General features: G+C 52.6%; 2 protein-coding genes across 5 annotated transcripts in view; one reads left to right on the forward strand and one right to left on the reverse strand.

The window, feature by feature from the left end:
- MARK4 (microtubule affinity regulating kinase 4) overlaps nt 1–2,114 on the forward strand; it is a 30,189-nt gene extending 28,075 nt beyond the window's left edge. For 3 of the 4 annotated variants that reach the window (XM_025269317.3, XM_025269316.3, XM_044930743.2), the window contains one exon: nt 807–2,114. In XM_025269317.3, the coding sequence (XP_025125102.3) occupies nt 807–1,143 (337 nt within the window). In that variant the 3' untranslated portion in view covers nt 1,144–2,114. The remainder of the gene's footprint in view (nt 1–806) is intronic. The other variant, XM_025269318.3, reaches the window with a different exon arrangement.
- A 3,543-nt stretch (nt 2,115–5,657) lies between these two features.
- CKM (creatine kinase, M-type) lies at nt 5,658–15,700 on the reverse strand. The gene is made up of 8 exons (XM_006067518.4): nt 15,548–15,700; nt 13,045–13,258; nt 11,883–12,037; nt 11,410–11,542; nt 8,920–9,091; nt 7,296–7,419; nt 6,689–6,878; nt 5,658–6,183 (listed from the first exon to the last, which is right to left on the reverse strand). The coding sequence occupies exons 2-8, from the start codon at nt 13,235–13,237 to the stop codon at nt 6,005–6,007; spliced, it is 1,146 nt and encodes a 381-aa protein (XP_006067580.1). The 5' UTR covers nt 13,238–13,258; nt 15,548–15,700; the 3' UTR covers nt 5,658–6,004.
- Nucleotides 15,701–23,387: the final 7,687 nt, after the last annotated feature.

Below are 23,387 nucleotides of genomic sequence, written 5' to 3' on the forward strand. Positions count from 1 at the left end.
CCCACCTAAACCAGAAAGACTAGATCTGCAGTGCTTCTCAAGGAGAATACTCTTGGAGTTTTAGGAGACACATTTCTTTGTTAGGCAGGGCCCTTTCACACACTGCAGAATGTGTATCATTCTTGAACCATCCCTCCACCCTGATAAATGCAGGCAGCGCTCCCTTCCCAAGACATTTTGACAATCAAAAAGCCCTCAGAAATTTACTAATATCCGTTGGAAGACAGTACTGCTCCTAGGTGTGAGAAATTCCTAGAGTGAGAATTGGTTCTCCAAGGGAAAAATTATTACCAGAAGAAAGATATGCTAGGAAACAAATTGAGCTGCTATAGGGAAGAGACCCCAAAATACAAACAGGAATAAGTTTCTGTCTCACACAAACCGTGTGTCCAGGCCAGGCTGGCAGGGCCACTCTGTTATGTGAGATCCTTCGGGTACCCAGGGCTCCTACATCCTCAGCCCTAGAGCCCTGTCATCTTCACAGTCCACGCTAGCGCGTGCTGCAGCCTCACAGGAGGTGGGGCAAGAGAGTCCAGGGCACACAGTTTGCTTTGAAAGAGGTGATACGGAGTTATACGGTCACTTCCACGCACGTCCAGGCATTTGGAGACAAGACCACACCTGGCTGCAGGGGAGGCTGGGAAATATCGTTTCCAGGTGGACAGCTGTTTGTACAGCGGAAAGACCGTCCCCTGGAGTAAAAGAGGTTTTGAGAAGACGTCTAGGAAAGCCTGTCCCAATTTGGGAACTGCGGGTTACCTTCCTCTTCTCTCCCATCTCTAACCCGTCATATCTTCCCGCCTCAGTTGCCATCTACCTTGGGATCAAACGGAAACCGCCCCCCGGTTGCTCCGATTCCCCTGGAGTGTGAAACTGACCAGCTCGCGCCCGCCCGAGGCCCTGATGGCAGCTCTGCGCCAGGCCACCGCGGCCGCCCGCTGCCGCTGCCGCCAGCCACAGCCGTTCCTGCTGGCCTGCCTGCACGGGGGTGCGGGCGGGCCCGAGCCCCTGTCCCACTTCGAAGTGGAGGTCTGCCAGCTGCCCCGGCCGGGCCTGCGGGGAGTTCTCTTTCGCCGCGTGGCGGGCACTGCCCTGGCCTTCCGCACCCTCGTCACCCGCATCTCCAACGACCTCGAGCTCTGAGCCGCCACGGCCCCGAGTCCCCTCCTCTTCCTCGCCCTCTTCACTTCGACAGAGAAAGGGGGTCAAGGAGGGGATTCTCCCTTTGTCATCACCTCAGTTTCCCTGAAATGGATTTGGGGGCAGAGGTGGTCCCCTCTGTGTTCTCCGGGGCCCGCTGAGCAGGAGAGAAGAGTGAAGGGGCTTCACAGGGGGGAGCTGGCACCTTCCTGGAGCCCCCAGCCCACCCGGTCCCCCCTCACCCTGCCATGGGGCACCTGAGGAGACTTTGGGGGCAGGGCGGGGCAGAAAAGGAAACTGAGGAAACTTCCATTCCCCGACAGCTCAAGAATTAGGCCTTGGGCAGGGACAAGAAGAGTTGCTGAGCCTAAAGACTGAAGAATTGGGGGTGTTGGGGGGGGCCGGGAGTGGGGGTCAGAGAGGCAGATTCCTTCCCCTCCCCCACCCCTCCTGCTCGAATCTCCCCTTCCTGCCCCAGGCTGGCGCGGGGCACTTTGTACAAATCCTTGTAAATACCCCCACACCCTCCCTTCTGCAGAGATCTCTGGAGGAGCTGCCGCTCTCACCTCTGGTTTTTAAGTTATTACACCCCCCACCCTCCTCCTGTCGGCCCCCTCACCTGCAGCCTGATGCCCAATAAACTTAGGAGAGTCCCCCCTCCCCCACGCTGACCCTGGGGTTTTCCTTCCCTGCCCTCACCTGCAAGTGAGATGAAGAGGTGTGTGACTTTGGGCCAGTGGTTTCTCCTTTCTGAGCCTCGGTTTTCTCATCTGTAGAATGGGAGCAGTGGGGGTGTGGGGTCAAGGGTGATTGTGGAAGAGGGCAGGAAGGGACTCGGCCTCATCCACGAGGCCCCAGTTCCTATATCGGACCCCTGTTCATCCACTCACATACCTACCCACATGGTATACTGGACTCTAAGCCACTTCTTACTCCAGTAGTACATTTATTCAATAAACAGTCATTGACCGGTGCCTACTCCATCCAGGCCCAGTGCTGGACACGGAGATGCAGGGAGCCCCTGTCTATGGGGGACATGGGTTCTGATAGACACTAGAGAAACCATTGCTTTTGGAGGGGGTTGGGCCAGAAGAGAAAGTGAGAGAGTTTGGGGAAGGCACTCCAGAAGAACTGATGCTGGAGTTGGGCTCTGAAGGATGAGTAGGAGTTGGCCACGTATTGAGCATCCCCTGGGACAAGCCTGGAAGTGGGAATGCATGGTATAGCTCAGAGAACTGTGGGTAATTTCAGTATGGCTGCTGTGTTGGGGGCTGGGTGGAAAATTAGCAAGAGGAATGCTGTATTAGGACTAATAATCCATCTACATTTAAGCAAAAAGGTATTTGCTTATTTCATAGGCCAGGGGTGCCTGACTAGGTACAGCTGGATTCAGGCCACAGGCTGGCTCATCTCTGCTTTTTTCAGTGGAAGTTTCATTCTAGTAGTTTCTCCAATAGGTGCCTGGTGTCAATGGTGACACCAGCAGTCCAAGCGTTTATCCTTCCAGTTTAGTGGCTATAGCAGAGTTCCTCATTGCCAACTTCAAGCAAAAGTCCCAAGACAGGCTCTCATTGGCCTGGATAAGTCATGTGATCACCCCGAACCAGTCACTGTGACTCTGGAGTGGCCTGTACCTAGAGCTGGACTTAAAGGGATTCCTCAAAGAAAAGTCAAGGTGTCACGATAAGGGAAGTAGAAGCATGATAGACGTAAGCAGAAAAGGGCTGTCCCGTGCAGGAGGGCAGTGCACTTCACCAGAGCCTTGTGGGCCTAAGCGCGCAGTCTGGGCTTTCATCTGAGGGCACTGGGAGCCACGGAGGGTTGCTTGCAGGAAAGAAGCTTAGTTAAACTGTCTCACTTGCCTGTGAGGCTGTTGTCATGGTAGGATCAACTGTTGTATTCTTCATCTGACAGGAAAGTCAAATGAGAACTGAAGGGGGCTAAAAATTAAGAGTGGCTGGCTCAAGAAAAAAAAAGTGGTCAGTGTTGAAAAATTCAGGGTCTGAGGCAGAATCAAAATCCTATCATGAGTTAGGTCGTAACATGACTCTGCAGAAAGGTGCTTGTAGTTGAGAGGGTAGAAAAAAAGGTGTGAGGCAGGGGAACCAACCCTGTCACAAAAACCTCAATTCCTGAGTTCTTCCTTGGTTCCCAGCCCTAGGCTGGGGACACAGTGGTGGCCAAGACAACCCCACCTCTGCTCTCTTAGGGTTCACAGTCCAGGGGAGGAGGCAGCCGTGTCCTCAGTGATGATTCTGGAGTCCGTGAGGCGGGTTGGGGGAGTGCAGAAGGGGAAACTGCCCTCGCCAGGGAGGACTTCCTGGAGGAGGAGGCACAGCTCCCCTGGGACAGGGAGAATGGTGAGCAGCTAACCAGGCATGGCAGAATCGAGGGGCCTGGGTTGGGGGCAGGCATGAGTTCTAAGCAGAGAGAAGCAAAACTACAAGTCCTTCAGCAAATGGCATATGACTTGACTGAGTGTGGAGTCACTGTGAGGGATGAGGCTGGAGGGCTGGTTGGCCTTGAAGGTCATGGAGAGTTACCTGGGCTTTGTACTGAGGGTACTGGGGAGCCACAGCAAGGTTGTTGAGTAAGAGAGAGCTGGGCAGGTAGGTTTGTACTGTGAAGGGAGGAAGGGAATCAGGTCAGAAGGGCAGGGTGACAGAAGGTGGGGAGGAAAGGGGTGGACTTCAGGCTTAGGAGGCAAAATGGGAGGGACAGACATGGTAGCTGACAGGTGCCTGGATGGCAGACTTGGCTGGCTGGGACCATGGTCTGTGCTCTATGTGGCACTGCAGATGGAGCTCAGATTAGTGATGGGAGCTTCAGTTGGGGGCGGTATTCTAAAGGATATCCCAATGTCTACCAGACCTTGAATACCCTGACCTTTGGGGTCTCTTCCGTTCCCATAATCTCTCTGGGAACTCTTGGGGCCATCCCTAGACCTCAGTTTCCCTTCTGGAAAATGGAGAGATTGCTTGATCTCTAAGGGCCCTTTACCTGTGTGACTTAAGGATGGAAAAAATGTCTCCTCCAGGTCCCTGGCGGGCTCTGTCTTCCTAACTTTGCCTCACATTTTCTTCTAAAACCTTTGTCTCCTTGGGAGCCCACTTGCTACCCGCTTGATAATGAAAGCCTCATCCTATTGGGTCAAGTAGAAGTGGTTGACGTGGCTGACGCCCAATATGTGTTCACATGTTTCTTACCTTCCATTACCTGCTTCTCCCATTCCCAACCCCATGACCACTTCCTGTTCGTTCATGGAACCAAGCTGTCCAAAAGGCCCGTCCTCAAAGACTTCACAGGGATGCTGTGACCCAAGCTCCAGCTTGGAGGAGGAAACAGCCCGGGCAGACATTAGGGTGGGAATTGCACAGTGTAAGGAATGGAAAAGTGTATAGAGGAATCAGGAGAAAAGAACCGGGAAGAAGAGCCTTCGGCAGATGGTGTGCATTTGTTTGACCTTGAACAAGCACATGTAGGAGATGTGGGAGACCATGGCAGGTGCTTGAGCAAAGCAAGGGAAATTGAAAAGACTGGTAGCAGCTATAGAGGGCTGTGTATGTATGTGTGTATACACACACACACACACACACACACACACACACATATGAATGTATATATATATATATATACGGAGAAGGCAATGGCACCCCACTCCAGTACTCTTGCCTGGAGAATCCCATGGACGGAGGAGCCTGGTGGGCTGCAGTCCATGGGGTCGCTAAGAGTTGGACACGACTGAGCGACTTCACTTTCACTTTTCACTTTCATGCTTTGGAGAAGGAAATGGCAGCCCACTCCAGTGTTCTTGCCTGGAGAATCCCAGGGACGGGGGAGCCTGGTGGGCTGCCGTCTATGGGGTCGCACAGAGTCGGACACGACTGACGCGACTTAGCAGCAGCAGCAGCAGCATATATATATACATTCAGATCTGAAGTCAGATTGCACAGAAAGAGGGTCAGGAAAAAGCATCATGGAGTAGATAGTGATGAGATGCATGCAAGGTTTCAAACCAGAGGCCCCGAGGGCAAATTCAGATATTTCGTTTGACCTCCGTTTCTCCCTAGAATGGATCCTGTGTTTGAGATCTGAGCATGAGTGATTGGCAGCAGAGGTTGGGAAGGGCCCAAGCTCAGTGTGTGACACTAGACCACACCTCTCTGGATCGCAGATTCCCCATAGAGCCTTGTAATGTTTTAATTAGATGCTGTACCCTGAACTTGCCTCATTTTAGAGATGGGAAAAAATGAGAAGGGAATGGCTACCCACTCCAGTATTCTTGCCTGGAGAATTCCACGGACAGAGGAGCCTGGCGGGCTATACAGTTCATGGGGTCGCAAAGAGTCAGATACGGCTGAGCGACTAACGCTTTCACTTTAGAGGTGGGATAAAACGTGTAGCCCTAAGACATGCCTAGAGACACGACAAGCCACCTTGAGGTCACACAGTAGCCAACTGCTGGAGCTTTTTCCTCCTTCTCCCCCTTCAGTACTAATAACCATCAAACACAACGCTAAGGCCACCATGGCTTTTATTTGTTGCTTTGAGTAGAGAAAAAGCAACAGCTCCAGGTGAGCTCTATTAGCCAGAGCTCTCGATGGTGGGCGGAGCTTGGGGAAAAGAAGAGGAGACCGTAAGGGAGGTTTTTCATTGGCCAGAACCCAGAGACTGGAGCCCATTGGTTGGAACTCTGGTTGGAACTGGAACTAGATGGATGGCTAGAGCCCCAGGAGGACCAAACGTTTATAGGCTGGGCTCCAGGAGGAAGGGGCGGGGCAAAGGATGAAGGGGCGGGCCTCCGGTGGGCTGGGTCCTCCCTTGGGCTGGGGCTCCGGCAGTCGGCGGCGGGCTGGCTGTGCGCCTACTTCTGGGCGGGGATCATGTCGTCGATGGACTGGCCCTTCTCCAGCTTCTTCTCCATCTCCACCATGAGCTTCACACCATCCACCACCAGCTGCACCTGTTCTACCTCCGACGAGCCCAGCCGGTCGGCGTTGGACACGTCGAACACTGAGCCCACGGCAGCCGTGTCCACACCACCTGCGGGAGTAGGAGGCAGGGGCTAAGGAGCCAGCAGAAATGCTGGAGCGGGGCCTGGAACGCGGGCCGCAGTGCCAACCGCGCAGGCGGACGTACTGGGTGAATGCCTACTGTGTTAAATTCATGTAGTTTCCTGAGCGTCTGTCTATTCTCGGGCTGGCTTTAGGTACCTCACCCCTCAACCATCCAACACTGTGGGTAACGGAGTTGAGCTCAGGAGCCGGGCTGCCTGGGGTCGAATCCTGACCATCCTCCCCTTTACAGATGGAAAAGTGAGGCCCCTAGGCGCCCAGGGACATACACAGTGTATATTAACCATATAACCATGATGGTATATGGACTTCTCTGAGATAAGGCGTGCTGAAGCCTATTTTCAGAGGAAGAACTGAAACTCACAGAGGAGCAGCCCTTGCCGACCCCCAGAACCCGTGGGGATGCCGCCGCTCCCCTTCAGCCGCCGCTAAGGGACAGCCCTGGAAGCCGCAGGAGGGAACTTGGGCCGTACCTGTGCCTCGCTTCTGCAGGCGCAGGCGAGTGAGGATCTCCTCGAACTTGGGGTGCTTGCTCAAGTGCGCCAACTTGACATGCACGCCTCCACGCAGCCCGGTGCCCAGGTTAGATGGGCAGGTGAGCACGTAGCCCAGGTGCTCGTTCCACATGAACGGGTGGCCGGCTTTCTTGAATATCTCCTCAATCTGAGGTAGGGGGAGAGGACCCGCGATCAGCGCTGCGGGTGCCCCCAAATGCGCCCACAACCCGGGCAGGGATCCGAGGGACAGGGGGTAAGAATGTCGGTGGGGGTAGGACTCCGAGAAGGCGGGTCTGGAAAACCTGGAGGCACGCGATTCTTGGGGCAGGGGCCCGACCGCACAAGAGATGGCTGGATTCTGAGGGGGCGGGGCTTGAGGACGCCTTGAAGGCCGGTTCTTGTCCGCGGGGCTTGAGGATAGGGGTGGGGCCGGCCTTCCAAAGGGCGGGGCTTTGGAAAGCGAGACGGGAGCACCGGTGAGGGGAGTAGCTTAGGTTTAGGGAGGAGCCGGGTTCCGAGGGGCGGGACCCCGGCAAGCGGCTGGGGGGCGGTCACTTGGAGTCACGCAAGGGCAGGCACCCACCTTCTGCAGCCCCACGCAGAAGCGGCGGAAAACCTCCTTCATGTTGCCCCCTTTCTCCATGGAGATGACTCGGAGGTGGTCTTCCTCGTTCACCCACACCAGGAAGCTCTTGTTGTCATTGTGCCTAGCATCGGGCGCAGCAAAAGGTCAGGGAACCAGCTCCGCGGGACCCCCGTTCCCCTCCCTCTTGCAAACACACGTCCACCGCTAGGGGGCAATGGGCCTAAAGGGCACGAGGCCTGAGCGTCTCACAGTCTCAGGAGCTTACACTTTTAAATGTCACTGCTGCTGCTAAGTCGCTTCAGTCACGTCCGACTCTGTGCGACCCCATAGACGGCAGCCCACCAGGCTCCCCCGTCCCTGGGATTCTCCAGGCAAGAACACTGGAGTGGGCTGCCATTTCCTTCTCCAATGTATGAAAGTGAAAAGGGAAAGTGAAGTCGCTCAGTCGTGTCCAACTCTTAGCGACCCCATGGACTGCAGCCTACCAGGCTCCTCCGTCCATGGGGTTTTCCAGGCAAGAGTACTGGAGTGGGGTGCCATCGCCTTCTCCATTAAATATCACAGGACTCGTGAAATCTCGAATCGTGGGATCAGTGGCTTTTAGGGTCTTAATTCTTTGCACAATATTATAGACCGAGAATCAGAATTGATAAACCTTCCATGACATTGTGACATCGCAGAAGGAGTCTTAGACTGGAAAACTTTAGGATCCGGAAATGTTTGAAACCATTGAATCGCAAAATCTGACATTAGTGGAACCTGAAAACACTTAAAGTCTTACAACCTATACTCTCCAAATTGTTTGAAACCGAGGTTCTCAAAACCTTTTAAAACCTTTGACTATCAGAATCGAGGCAGGGACAGTTTCCCTGATAGGTCAGTTGGTAAAGAATACACCTGTAATGCAGGAGACCCTGGTTAGATTCCTGGGTCAGGAGGATCCACTGGAGAAGGTATAGGCTACCCACTCCAGTATTCCTGGGCTTCCCTTGTGGCTCAGCTGATAAAGAATCCGCCTACAATGTGGGAGACCTGGGGTTCTGTCCCTGGGTTAGGAAGATCCCTTGGAGCAGGGAAAAGCTACCCACTCTAGTATTCTGGCATGGAGAATTCCAGTCCACAGGGTCACAAAGAGTCTGACACGACTGAGCAACTTTCACTTTCATCAGAATCGGGGATTAAAAAATTAATAGAAAGCCCAGCTAACAACAATAATTAGCAATAAATATCATGCCAATGGCCCGTATGGATACTTACTATATACCAGACACTTTTCCCAATACTTTGCATAAATTAATTCATTAATCCTCATAAGAACCCCAAGAGCTATGAATTATCATGATCCCATTTTATAGGTGGAGATTTGGGGCAGAGAAACATTAAATTACATGCCCAAGATCACACAGCTAGTAAATGGCAGCCCTGGGATTTGAACCTAGGGAGTCTGGTTCAGATCTGAGTTACAAGCTTCTTAAAATATGACATGCAGACCACAGGGAAGGCAGGAGTGGAGGGCAAGATCACCCTGGAGAATTGCTGTTATGGTCTTGACTCTGGTGGAGCGTCATGGGACGACTAGAGAAGGCAGGGCAGAAGGGGGGCATTGGGCAAGGGGCCTCACCAGATGCCACGGGCATCGGGCCAGTCTCGGGCCATGCCTGAAGCCAGCAGCAGCGGGGACACGGGCTTGTCGAACAGGAAGTGGTCATCGATGAGCTGCTGCTGCTCCTGCTCTGTCATGCTCTTCAGAGGGTAGTATTTCCCCTTGAACTCGCCCGTCAGGCTGTTGAGAGCTGGTGAGGGGCCACAGGAAGGAGGGGTCAACAGCCTGCCCTACAAGTGGGGTGCAGAGGCCCTGGGGACCCCACACTGCTGTCCCTCAGGGGCCTAGGCCTTGACCCTGCAGAGGTTCTAAAGGTGTCTAAGCCCCCCACCCCCCAAAAAAACATGCTCCTCTGCTGTCTGCCCAGGCCTGGGGACACCCACACTATGTGCTCAAGACCAAAAACGTGGATTCTCCCTTGCCTGCCACCAATTCTCACGTCCAGTCAGTCTACCTGCGGGCAGTAGTGTGCTGGTGCCCATCCTGCTGGCTGGTAGGACAGAGTCAGTCTCAGGAATCTGGGAGCCATCAGTAAATAATAATATTATAGTATAGTATATATAGTATTTGTGTATATTCATAAGTATTCATAATACACAGTATGTATTATGTGTTGGAGAAGGAAATGGCAACCCACTCCAGTATTCTTGCTGGTAAAATCTCATGGACAGAGGAGCCTGGCGGGCTACAGTCCATGGGTTTGCAAAGAGTCAGACATGACTGAGCAGTTGAACATACACACACACATGTATATTATGTATATACTACTACTAAGTTGCTTCAGTCGTGTCCGACTCTGTGCGACCCCAGAGACGGCAGCCCACCAGGCTCCCCTATCCCTGGGATTCTCCAGGCAAGAACACTAGAGTGGGTTGCCATTTCCTTCTCCAATGCATGAAAGTGAAAAGTGAAAGGAAGTCGCTCAGTCGTGTCCGACTCTTAGCGACCCCATGGACTGAGGCCCACCAAACTCCTGTGTCCATGGGATTTTCCAGGCAAGGGTGCTGGAGTGGGGTGCCATTGCCTTCTCCATATATTATGTATATAATAAATATATAATACATATATGCATTTGTATATATTCATATCTTCATAAGACATGACAAATATGTATTAGGTGTATAATGTATTTCTATAATACACATCTTGTAGAATATGTTATACATATTTGTATAATATACTATATAATATGTTCTATATCATATACTACATACTATGTTATATTGTTAAAAATAAATTACAAAAACAAATAAATAAACTATATTGTGTTGGCCAAAAAATTTGAGTTTTCCTATAACATCTTTCAGAATGAACTTTTTGGCCAACCCAGTATTTAAAGTGAAGGTGGTAAGTACTCAGAATTATCACTTGCTAATTACTTGACTACACTTACTATTTTCTATGTTCTTGAAGTCACCTGTTGTATCTGTATGGTGGAAATTCTACATAATGACATGCTACTGCACATCTCTTCCCATTACCTATCCCTGTATGATGTCACGTGGTTGGCTCAACATGGGCCTCTGTAGGAGAATTTACACCAGAGCAATTGGCAGTTGCTGGCAGCAAATCAAGGCTGCTGCTGCTTTTTTTTTTTTTTAGAGCCATTGTTAATCATTTAGCAGAATGACACTGCCTGCCAGCCCTAATGCTTCTACCTCCAAACACACCCATTCTTTCTCCCCATCCCACTGCTCCCCTCACTCCCCGGCCCCGCCTGGACCCCTGCAGTTGCCCTTCTCAGCCTCTCCCACCTCTGCCCACCGACTGTTCCCCACCAGGGGGATCCATGTAAGTCTGAACCTGTCCCTTCTCTACTCACCACTCTCCCACGGCGTCCTCTTCCCACAGGGTCAAAGCCAGAGTCCTCCCAGCAGCCCACAAAGCTCTGTACAACCTGGCCACCCCAACACCCCTCTGACCTCACTTCTTCCCCTCTCCCCATCACCCACTCAGCTCCAGCAACACTGGTCTCCTTGCTATTCCTCCAACATCCTTCCCACTCCAGGACCTTCGCACTTGCTGTTCACCTGCCTAGATTTCTTCCCCAGGTTGGCTCCTTCTTGTCAATCATGTCTCAACTCCTTTCCAACATAGCTACTCACAGTCATTCTGTGCCACAACCCTTGTTTCTTGGCTTCAGGGCATTTGGGGATGATCTTATTCTTCTGTTGGTTTCAGTGATTCCTCTTATCTCCCCACCAGGCTGACAGCTCTGTGAGAGCAGTGACCTTGGTCCATCTTATTCATCATGGGAACCCCGGCTCCCCACACAGGGCCAGAACAACCGTAAATGTTTGCTTGGTGGATAGATGGATGGATGAATAGATGGATGAAGGTCAGGACCCTGGTGCAGTTGGGTGTCAAATCTTGACAGCATCCCTTAGACCTCCCCCAGGGGTAATACTGCCAGCTGTCACTCACCAAGCACCCGTGATTATCAAGTTCTTGCAGTGTTTTGGCAAATGGGGGCACAAGGGGGTCCAGAGCTGGGGTGGGGGCTCTCACCTTCCACGGAGAGTTTCTCCACGGCCCGGCGCTCGCCGCGGGAGCAGTGGGGGGGCAGTGCATAGCCCTTGATGCTGCGGCCCGTGCGGACACGGCTGCTGAGCACGTAGTTGGGGTCCAGATCGTCTCCACCCTAGGGAACAGGTGGGAGTCAGGGCTTGGAGGACTATCCTGTGTGTCCTGCCCCCTCCCCACCAAAATCAAATCTCCCCCGCAGGCCCTCCCAGCTCTCTTGGGCTCTCAGCTGCTTCCTTTGGTTCTTCCCTCCCCACTGGCCTCTCTCCCCTTCCCTCCCTGACTCTGTCTCTCTTTCTCTCTCTCTCCCCACCTTGGCTGTCTTCTGTGTCTGCCTGTCCATCTCTTTTCCCATCTCCCTCTGTGTTTCTCTCCGTCTCTGTCTCCCTGTCTCTCTGGGTGTCTCCTCACGCCTCCTCCCCCTCCCCTCACCCCACCCTTCCCCTGGGGCAGCCGACCTTGAGGTTCTCATGGTTGAGGTCAGTCTTGTGCTTGTCAGTGGGTTTGAAGCCCCCGTGCCGGTCCTGGATGATGGGGTCAAAGAGGTCCTTAAAAACCGTATAGGACTCCTCATCACCAGCCACACAGCCCACGGTCATGATGAAGGGGTGACCTGGGGGGTCAGAGGGAGGTCAGAGGTGCTTGTCACCCACGGGGAAGACCTGGGCTCCTGGGTCCAGTGTAGACTGTGTGTGCACACATGGGTGTGTGTGTGCATGCGTGTGTACAAGCAAGGGATTTCACTGAGCACCGCGGGTCAGAACTGAGGAGGCTGAGGGTGGGTAGGAATCAGGAGAGAAGACTGGGGGAGATCGAGGGGGTATCTGGGGGTGGGTGGTGAGAAGAACGTTGAGTGCAGGGCAAAGGAGAAAGGAGAGTCTGGGGGGCGAATTGCTAAAAATATTACCACGTGAGAATCCCCAAATCAAGGGATCGTCCCTTAAAAAAGTTCAGAACCTTAGAGACTCTCAACTCCCACCTATAAGAAGAGGCTTGAAAGACCCTCTTGGGCTTCCCTGGTGGTCCAGTGGTTAAGACTCAACACTTCCAATGCGGAGGGCCAGGGTTCAACCCCTGGTTGGAGAACTAAGATCCTGCATGCCTTGTAGCCAAAAACCAAAACAAAACACCTTCTTATTTCTCAAGTGGGGAAACAGAGGCCTGAAGAGAAAGGGCCTTTTCCCTCAGTCATGAGTTGGAGGCTGAGGCTGGAAGCTGGTCTCCTGCCCAGTTCCCCCTGCCCTGGTGGGGTGTTCCTGGAGAAGGAACCCCCTGTCAGAGTCAGAGCGCCCACTCGGTGCCAGGAGCCACTCCACGTGCGTATGTTTTCCCAACCTGGGTGCCCATTTTTCAGGTGAGGAAACTGAGGCCTGGAAGATGCAATAGCTTCCCTCAGGGGAGTCTCACATGATACTCACACACATTTAGTGAGTGGTTTGCCACCTGCCAGACCCTGTCCCAGGCCCTCCCACATTCAGCAGCCCCATGAGTATGGTCCCCACTTTACAGATGGGAAAACTGAGGCTCAGGGAGGTGGGGCTGAGGCCTGGCAGGCAGCCTCCAGGCCACCCCCCTCCACACCGGCCCCACAGTCCCTGGGACGCTCCCCAGGAGGCTTACCAGGGTTGTCCACACCTGTCTGGATGACATCATCCAGAGTGAAGCCAGAGGGCGTCTCCTTGTCCCGCAGCTTCTTGTAAATCTCGAGGGTCAGCGCCTTGGCCATGTGGTTGTTGTGCTTGCTGAGGTCTGGGTATTCCTCCTCAGCCTTGAAGTTCAGCTTGTGCTTGTTGTGGGTGTTACCGAACGGCATGGTGGCGGTGGTGTGGGGGGCCTGGTGGGGAGGCGTGGAGGGGGAAGTTAGGTCACATCCATGGGGACCAGCAAGAGAGCAGAGCCAGGCTCTGGGGTCAGGCAGGCCTGAGGGCCAGTCCTGAGTCCTGGGCCGTGTGACTTGGAGCTAGAGGGATCTCTTCTCTGAGCCCCTGCATCTCAACAAGATGTATCATCAGTCTGGTGTTGGGATCTTAGCTCTGCCTGATCCTGCTGGTGACCCCAGGCTAATAACATTGCTAGAGACTCAGTTTCTCCAGCTGGAAAAATGGAGGGGAGAACCCCTCAAGCCTGTGATAAGACATGATAACTGATAGATAAGAGTGTAGGTTCTAGAATCAGGCAGCCTGGCTTTGAATCCCAGCTCTGCTGTGTGACCTTGGGCAAGTTACTTAACCTCTCTGTGCCTCAAAGTAATCACCTGTAAAATGCAGGTAGAAGAGCATTCATCTCATGGAGGTGTTGGAAGGATGCGATGAGTTCATTATGTGAAGCACTTAAAATCGTGCCTGACACACACTCATCACTATTTTGCTGAGGCTGCTGCTGCTGCTAAGTTGCTTCAGTCATGTCCAACTCTGTGACCCCATAGACGGCAGCCACCAGGCTCCCCCGTCCCTGGGATTCTCCAGGCAAGAACACTGCTATTGTTATTATTGTTGTTTGGAATAACGAGGAGCTGGTGAGGATGGAGGATGTTGCTGGGAATGAGTGTGCGAGCAGAGAAGGGACATTCTCTCTATGAAGATTCCTGGGTGCTCAGTCGAGGGAGGAGGGGCAGCGTGGGAGGGAGGGCTGGGTGCCCGCCCCCACCTCTGTGTGCTGGCACCTGTCCTGCAAGGCACAGTTAAGAACAGCTCAGCCTCTGAGGTCGACAGAGCTGGGTTCAAATCTCATCCGTGCCATCTCTGGGCTGTGTGACCCTAGGTCAACTGCTCAGTCTTTCTGAGCCTCTGTCTTCTGTGAACTGAACTGTTCCCATGGGGTTGCCAGGAGGATTCTTTGAGCTCCAGCACAAAGCCAGTTGAGCACAGGCCCTGGCATGGAGCTGGGGCCTTATAAAGAACCTGCCTGCCAATGCAGGAGATGTAAGAGATGAGATCTCAATCCTTGGATCAGGAAGATCTCCTGGAGGAGAAAATGGCAACCCCTTCCAGTATTCTTGCCTGGAGAATCCCTTGGACAGAAGAGCCTGGTGGGCTAACAGTCCATAGCGCCACAAAGAGTCTGAAGCAACTGCACACACACCTAGAGGGCTGGCTGCTGTGCTGTTATTACTTTTATTCACAAGACCCAGGAGGAGGGAGGACCCTTTGGTGGTGGTGGTAGGGACGAGATGCTCATTCCCAGCTCCAGGAATGGGAAGTGGGCAGGACGGTGGGAAGGAGATGGGCACGAGGGTGAGCTGAAGGCCGAGGCATCAGGCCAAGGGGGATGGAACCCACGAAAGCCTTTGGAGTTGATGTCCAGGGTGGGGATTTATTTTTAGAATCTGGCAGACTCCTCTCCCCACCCCCAGCTGCTACCCCACCCCCACATTCCAGGGGCTCGGCTTGCACCACGTCAGCAGGCCAGAGACAGGTGGGCCAGGGTGGCCGGGAGCACATGCATTCAGGCTTTGGGGCTCAAGGGCTTTCAGCCGAGAAAGCCCCCTTCAGAGCATGTCCCCACCTCCATCACTTCTGGGGGCAGGCCGGGAGAGGGCAGGGAAGCAAGGTGGGGGAGCCCAAGAGACACCAACAGACATTACCCAGAGCCCCTCATGCACACACCCGCATGCACCCCCAGGTCGCACAGGTAAATGGGCCCACACGTGCACACCTCCCAGCTCAGGGACACCGGCATACAGGGACTCATGCAGGAGCCACGGAAAGTCAGACAGACACAAGGTCACGCTGTGCAGAAGGCAAGGTCACCAAGGCAAAGCCCCTGACAGGTGATACACAGACACCTCCCACGGCTCACGGCGCCCAGTTCTAGCGACAGACCATCATGAACAAGGCCTGGCCCGCAGCCCCTTGCAGGGGGGCAACAGCTGGCCGCTGTCAAGGCTCCTTTCCATCCTGGGGTCTCCCCCCAGGACGCTTGCCCCAGCGATCACAAGGCATGGCCGGGAGTCAGGGGCTCCCAGGTGGAGGGGACTCTTTGACACAAGAACCACCTTGCCACACACTGACCTGCCTGCACGCGGGGTCATGTGGGGGGCAACATGCAAGGTCCCTTCTAGAGACAGCTCGACCTCTGGCCCCTATGAAAGACACCCCACTCTGGACCCTACCCCGCGCAATACCTGGCTGGGCGGTGCTGGAAGGGGCTGTCTGTATCCCGGAGGCGACACTGACCCAAAGGAAGGGCCTGCAGCCCTGGCCTTATATAGGGGGGGCCTGGGCTGTGTGATTGGCTGGGAGGGGCTGCCCCTTGGGAGCGGGCTGGAGGGCAGCTGAGCTCTTCACCTCACTGCCCAGGCATCGTGCCCACCCCGAACCCAGGCATGCCTCGCGCCCAGCCTATGGCCTTGTATGGGCTGCGCCAGGGTCTGGGCCCATATCCCCCCCGCCACCAAGCTGGTCCCCCGACCAAGTGCTGAGTCGGGCTGGCGGGGACAGCTGGAGCCCCGCCGGGGCCACGGGACAGTGTCAGGAAACGTCCCAGGCACGTAGAAGTCACCCTCCCCTGGCCCTCTGCTAGGCCACTGGCCTCCCCTGAGCCCCCAGTGGCCTTGACCCCAGCACACAGCAGGTCCTGAGCTCTGTCCCTGGGGAAACCTTGCAATGGCCCCTGGGGGTCAGGTCTTTGGTTTTCCTGCAGAGGAAAGGGCCCAGAGAGGCTGTGTGACTTGCCTGCTGTCACCCAGCTACAGGCAGTGTGTGACCAAGGCCGAGGCGGGAACAGGAGACGGCCTGACCCCAGAAGCCTGTACTAGGATGCACTTTCCTCCTCGGGAGTGCAAAGGAGGGAAACTGAGGCTGGGCCGAGCTAGGGCGGTTCTCACTCAAGGCCAGGTTGAAGGTGATGGTCACCCTTTCCACTCCAGTCCACCAGCCCAGTGACCCAGGGAGATTTCTGCTGTGGAGGGGACAGGGAGGGACAGCCTGCTGGGAAGGGAGTTTATTTTTAGAGCTCACTGCTCGCGATCTCCTCTGGGAGACCCGAGGTGCTGGGGCTGGGGGGGCGCGGGGGCAGGTGTTGGTGGGGTGAGGTCGCCACGTGTCTGGGTTAATTATAACCCAGTGTCTCGGGTGTCCCTTGGCCTCGCCTCCTTACAAGGGCAGCTGAGAGCTCAGGGAGGCCACCCCCAGCCATGGCAGAAGGGGGCTGGGCGGCGGCTCAGGTCAGGGACACGCTCAGATCCAGGTTCGATCAGGGACCACAAGGGCTGAGGAGGAGATCCTGCAGAAATGGGACGTCACAGAGGGAACGGCGTCCTCGGCCTAGAAGACACCAAGAGTGCAGGATACAAGGATCAGGCAAGTCCAGGGAGCAGGAAACCAGGGAGCACCCAGCATTGAAACAAAGAAGAGAATGTTCCTTTCCCTCTGGAGTTCCTCCCTCCTCCTGGGTCTCCCCCCTCCCTTCTTCCTAGGCAGGGAGCACTGATCTAGGGAAAGGGGGGCCCTTTCTGCCTCTCCCGATGTCCTGGTGGGAGGGGGGCTGTTTAGAAAACTTTTCTCCTTGGGGCCTAGTCCCTGATTGCTCCCCTCACTGTCCTGTCCCAGCAAGGTCAGTGTGTCAAAGCGCTCCTTCATAGTTAAGGAAACTGAGGCCCAGAGAACCTAAAAGGAACTGGTCTAGAATCGTTATGCATGTATCATGTCAACAATTATTTATTAAGCACTTACTGGGACCCAGCAGAAGATAACCCAAACCCCTGTCCTCATGGAGTTAATGTTTTAGTGAGGGTGAGCAAGTTGTTATACATTTTAATGTTGGGTACAATGGGGCTTTGAAGGAAAGAGACAGAGGGTAAAAGATGCAAGTGACAGGACACAGCGGAGGAGATCAGGTCAGACCTCTCTGGGGAGGTGACATCCATGCAGAGACCAGAGGGAGCCAGCCATGTGGGTATCTGGAAGGGGGACAGCAGGTGCAAAGGCCCTGAGGTGGGCGTGGCTTGGCATGTCAGAGAGACAGGGAGGAGGCTGGAGCAGATGGAGGGGAGAGTGGGAGGAAGAATGTGAGGTGGAGGGGGGCCAGGAGCAGATCTGTAGGGTCCTAGGGCTCCGATGGGAGTCCCTGAGGGTTGTGAGCAAAGGAGAGACAGGATCCAGCCACGTCACACACAGCCCAGCCCCCAGGGCCCCTAATAACCCCTTGTGTGACATCTGACATTCCTCTTGGACACACAGCATCCGAAGCCCTTTCTATATTGAGGGAGTTCTCCACCCTTTCACCACCTCTTTTGGAGAAGCCCAAATGTTAGAAACTCAGTTTCCCAGAATCCTTTGCGGCAATGGGTCGGTCATGTGACATGTGCTGAGCCAATCAAACCCTCCAGCAGGACTTTGCAGTCGTGTGACCTGGCTGAGCCAATCAAACTCTCCAGCAGGACCTCGCAGTCATAAGCCCTACCTCCTTTATCTTGAGTCTCTCAGAAACAGTTGGCCTTGGGGTTGGCCTTGGGGAGCGCTGTGACCCTTATCGTATAGCTTCCTCCCACCCCTTGAGCCCCTCAGTCTCCAAGGCTTGTTCCTCCCCCGTCCCATACCTCAGGACCTCCACATTCCTTCCTGCCCTAGCCTCCTCGCTGGTCTCCTGACCCAGTCTTGGCCCCTCCATCAACTTCCCTGCTGACCTCTTCTGCTCAGAACCTGCCATGGCTCCCCAGCGCTCGCAGGAGAAATGAGTGTTTGTTGACCAAGTAAATGATAGCCTTATCAATCAGTAGGAAACCCCTCCATCCAGCTTAGGCAGAAAGGGCTTTCCTACCAAATGCTTACAAAATTGTTACAAGGGCTGAAGGAACACCTCTTGCTCTCAGAACTATGCTTCCTCTGGGAAACTGGACATGCTAGAAGGAGGTTAGCGTGAAGGTTAAATGGCCTCTCCGCTTTCTGGGAAAGATTGAGGGTAGGAGGAGAAGGGGGCTATAGAGGATGAGATGGTTGGGTGGCATCACTGACTCGATGGACATGAGTTTGAGCAAACTCTAGGAGATAGTGAAGGACAGGGAAGCCTGGCGTGCTGCAGTCCGTGGGGGTCACGAAGAGTTGAACACGACTTAGCAACTGAACAACAATTAACTCTCATGGAGCACTCCTACATGTCAAGTACTAGGCTAACTGCTTGACATTTACCAACTCATTTGCCATTCTGAGCCTTACCAACAATAAGGCTCAGAGAGGTTAACTGACTTGTCCAAGGTCGCACAGCTGGGAAAGAGCAGAGCTGGGAATCCAACTGGCACAGGGCTGCTGAAAGTGGGTTCAGGGTTTGGTGAAGACAATTTCCAGGCTTCTCAGCAAGGTGAGACTATATTGTCAGCCCCAGAGTCCCTTTCTAGGTCTTCAGGCCCACATCCCCTTGCCCACTTCATCACCCTAGCAGTCTGACTTCAGGTTTCAATCACTGTATGTATATTAACCAGTTTTAGTTTTCCAACAGCACTATGAGGTAGGTCCTGAAAATTTTACACAGCAGGAAAGTGAAGCCAGAGAGTCTGAGTCACTTGCCCAAAATCACCCAGCTGGAAAGTAGCAGAAGCAGACTGAACAAGGTAGTCACTCCCTTCCTCACTTCACCTCTTTATGCTGAAGCCTCATTTTACAGAGAGTGGATGCTGAGGCTGCAAACGGGCCAGGGATTACAGATTTTCTTGCAGTATTCTCAGGAGGCAGAAGGTACAAGGGCACTTTATGGGTTCTCTCTTATAAGGGCACTAATCCCATTCATGAGAGCTCCACCCTCATGATCTAATCACATCATACTAATACCAAAGGCCCAACCTATTAATACCATCACCTTTGAAGGTTAGGATTTCAACGTATGAGAAAATACATTAAAATCATAGTTGTTTGTAGTTGTTTAGTCACGAAGTTGTATCGGACTCTTTTGCGACCCCATGGACTTTAGCCCACCAGGCTCCTCTGTCCATGGGATTCTCTAGGCAAGAATGCTTAAGTGGGTTGCCATTTCCTTCTCCAAGGGATCTTCCCAACCCAGGGATCAAGCCCAGGTCTCCTGCATTAGCAAGCGGATTCTCTACCACTGAGCCACCAGGGAAGCCCTTAGATCATAGTACCAAAGATATATTGCTAAAGTGAAAGTGTTAGTCGCTCAGTTGTGTCTGACTCTATGCAACCCCATAGACTTTAACCCCATGGACTTTAGTCAGCCAGGCTCCTCTGTCCATGGAATTCTCCAGGCAAGAACACTGGAGTGGGTAGCTATTCCCTTCTCCAGGGGATCTTCCTGACCCAGAGATCAAGCCAGGGTCTCCTGGATTGAAGACAGATTCTTTACCACTTGAATCACGAGGGAAGCCACCTAAGTGAGGGAAATTCTATAACCTATTACCACAAAAATACAGGGAAACAATCACCCCAAAATGCAGGAGCTTAAAAGCGGATGTAGGGCTGGCTGAGAGTTGGTTGATTTGGGCTGGGTGCAACTGGGAAGCTTTGTTCCATATCATTATGTTAAAAATGAGACAACAGGCTCAAAATGCTAAGACCCATGTCATAAAATCAAGACTTAATAACAGTTGTGGCTCTCCCGGAGATTGACTCTTAAACCAGCCATTCAGATCAGCTCCAGTTAGGTAATCTGCCCAGATAGGTGCCTGCCGTCCCTAAAGGAAAGTGACCTCACAATAACCAGTCTGCTTTTTTGCCTGCTTTGTTGCTCCAGGAACTTTCTTGTTCCTGCTCCCTTCCTCCTATAAGAGTCTTCCATTTTGTTTAGTTCCTCGAAGCTCCTTTCTGTCTGCTAGATTGAGTGCTGCTCGATTTGAATCGATTTTAGATAAATGCAATAAAATGTTAATATGCCTCAGTTTTTCTTTTAACAATATAGAGATGTTTTGTGGTAAGAGGGAACACACAGGGGCTACGTCATGCCTCCACCTGGACACAAGAGGAAATCTTCAAAGCCCCTGAGATCTAAGCTCAGAACTGGGAGGACTGTCACTTGTGCCCCTCTGCGATCGGCCAAAGCAAGTCACCACACCCAAAGTCAAAGCCATCATTACCCTCCAGGGGTCAGGTTTTTCTCATTTGCGTTTTTCTTAAATGGTCACTCACGCTCAGTCCCACACAATTCATTTCTGTGGACTAGCTCAGGAGGATATTAGAAACTGGTAATCATGGCTACCAAAATCACTGCAGATGGTGATGGCAGCCATGAAATTAAAAGACGCTTACTCCTTGGAAGGAAAGTTATGATCAACCTAGACAGCATATTAAAAAGCAGAGACATTACTTTGCCAACAAAGGTCCGTCTAGTCAAGGCTATGGTTTTTCCAATAGTCATGTATGGATGTGAGTGTTGGACTGTGAAGAAAGCTGAGCACAGAAGAATTGATGCTTTTGAACTGTGGTGTTGGAGAAGACTCTTGAGAGTCCATTGGACTACAAGGAGATCCAACCAGTCCACCCTAAAGGAGATCAGTCCTGAGTGTTCATTGGAAGGACTGCTGTTGAAGCTGAAACTCCAATACTTTGGCCACCTGATGCGAAGAGCTGACTCATCGGAAAAGACCCTGATGCTGGGAAAGATTGAGGGCAGGAGGAGAAGGGGACGACAGGGGATGAGATGGTTGGATGGCATCACCAAGTCAATGGAGATGAGTTTGGGTAAACTCCGGGAGTTGGAGATGGACAGGGAGGCCTGGCGTGCTGTGGTCCATGGGGTCTCGAAGAGTCGGACATGACTGAGCGACTGAACTGAACTGAACTGAATCATGTCTGCTTCTTGGAAGAGTATCTGGGGATCAAGGAGAGACAAAGACCTACTTTTCACTCTGTAATCTTTTGTTCTCTCTGAGCATCCTTCTGACACCACTTTTTTTTTTCATTTTTATGTATTTATTGGGCTGCATCGGGTTTTTGTTGTGTCATGCAAGATTTTTCGTCGCAGTGCGAGGATTCTAGTTGTCTCACACGGGCTCAGTAGTTGTGGTGAGTAGGCTTGGTTGCCTTTTACAGGGATTACTCATTAATCCCCACATCAGCCTCACAAAATAGGTTACCCTTGTGAGTCCATTTCTACAGACCAGGACCGTGAGGACCAGAGAGCTTGGCTCCTGGCTCAGGGATTGCACAGCCAACAAATGACGGAGCAGGGATGTTCCCTAAACCATCTGACTCGGTGCACTGCTTTGGAGTGAGCGTGTGGCAGTTCCAGAACCAGTGAGCAGTGTCCTGAAGCCAGAACAATCGGGGACAAGGGCTCAGCTGCCCTCTTCCACCCTGTTTCCTAGACATACCTGGAGAAGTAAGAGCGTGAGTGTGAGTTTTATTTTCCACCAGCCAGTCAACAGCCACTGTCAGTGCCTTCTCTGGGTTCAGGCTGTGCTGGGGAATGTGCCTCGGCGCTGTCAACCTCCTGGTGTTCCAGTCACCGCGAGGGAGGGAGACATGTGATGACCTAGAGTGGGCAGGGTTGGAATGTGGGAGCCCAGACGGTCGCAGGAGCCCAGGAAGGTCGTATCCTCCAGCGAGAGGTCAGAGAGGGCTTCCTGCAGGAGGGAGCATCTGCATTGAGGCTCCGAGAACAAGGGAGCGGCGCCGTGGTCTGGTGCCTGGTCCGCGGGCCAACATCGCCCTCTGCTGGATATATACTATAGTGCAGTGACCGGGATACTGCAGGGTTTGGCAAAGCTGGCGATCATGCTAAAATCCTGTGCGCCTAGCTTTGGCCAATTTATGTTTCTAGGACTTGATTTATTGAGTAAGTCACTCAACAGGTATTTATTGAGCACCTACTTTGCACCAAGTTGTTCTAATGCTAAAGATAAAATGCTTACAACACAGAGCCCTGCCCTCAGGGAGCTGGCATTCTAAGGGTTGTTGTTCAGTCGCTCAGTCATGTCCGACTCTTTGAGACCCCATGAACTGCAGCACGCCAGGCTTTAGAATTGACTGCTTGGCTATCCTTGCAGTCCAAGGGACTCCCAAGAGTCTTCTCAAACACCACAGTTCAAAAGCATCGGTTGGTTCTTCAACGCTCAGCTTTATTGTCCAACTCTCACATCTATACATGACTACTGGAAAAACCATAGCTTTGAGTGTATGGACATTTGTTGGCAAAGTAATGTTTCTGCTTTTTAATATGCTGTCTAGGCTGGTCATAGCTTTTCTTCCAAGGAGCAAGCATCTTTTAAATTTCATGGCTGCAGTCACCATCTGCAGTGATTTTGGAGCCCAAGAAAATAAAGTCTGTCACTGTTTTCATTGTTTCCCCATCTAGTCACCATGAAGGGATGGGACCAGATGCCATGATCTTAGTTTTTTAAATGTTGAATTTTAAGCCAGCTTTTTTACTCTCCTCTTTCACTGTCATCAAGAGGCTTTTTAGTTCCTCTTCGTTTTCTACCATAAGGCTGGTGTCATCTGTGTATGTGAGGTTATTGATATTTCTTCCGGCAATCTTGATTCCGTCTTGTGCTTCATCCAGCCCAGCATTTTGCATGATGTACTCTGCATAAAAGTTAAATAAGCAGGGTGACAATATACAGCCTTGATGTACACTTTTCCCTGGGCGAGAACAATAAAGCATGTGTGCTGAGTTGCTTCAGTTGTGTCCAACTCTTTGTGACCCAAAGGACTGTAGCCTGCCAGACTTCTGTGTCCATGGGATTCTCCAGGCAAGAATACTGGAGTGGATTGCCATGCCCTCCTCTAGGGGATCTTCCCAAACCAGGGATCACACTCGCGTCTCTTATATCTCCTGCATAGGCAGGTGGTTTTTTTTTTTTTTTTTTTTTTTTTTTTGCGCCACTTGGAAAGCCAAACCAATAATATAACACCACAAAATCAGCAGCTAGTATTTGCTAAATGCTTCCAATCCATATATTAAGGCATTCAGTCCTTGTAGCTTTTGACTAATCTATTACAGATCAGGAAAACGGAGACAGAGAGGTTAAGTTACTGTCCAAAGCCTGCACAGCCAATAAATGGTGAAATAGGATGTGA

The sequence above is a fragment of the Bubalus bubalis genome, chromosome 18 (genome assembly GCF_019923935.1).
Source record: "Bubalus bubalis isolate 160015118507 breed Murrah chromosome 18, NDDB_SH_1, whole genome shotgun sequence".
Lineage (NCBI taxonomy): Eukaryota > Metazoa > Chordata > Mammalia > Artiodactyla > Bovidae > Bubalus > Bubalus bubalis.

Bases quoted from the DNA above. Each gene is read 5' to 3' on its own strand.
- CKM (XM_006067518.4), bottom strand. From the start codon at position 13,237: ATGCCGTTCGGTAACACCCACAACAAGCACAAGCTGAACTTCAAGGCT. The intron at 12,038-13,044 runs GTAAGCCTCCTG...CTGACCCCCCAG, and splicing joins GACAGGTGTGGACAACCCTG to GTCACCCCTTCATCATGACC. The intron at 9,092-11,409 runs GTGAGAGCCCCC...GCCCCTCACCAG, and splicing joins GGAGAAACTCTCCGTGGAAG to CTCTCAACAGCCTGACGGGC.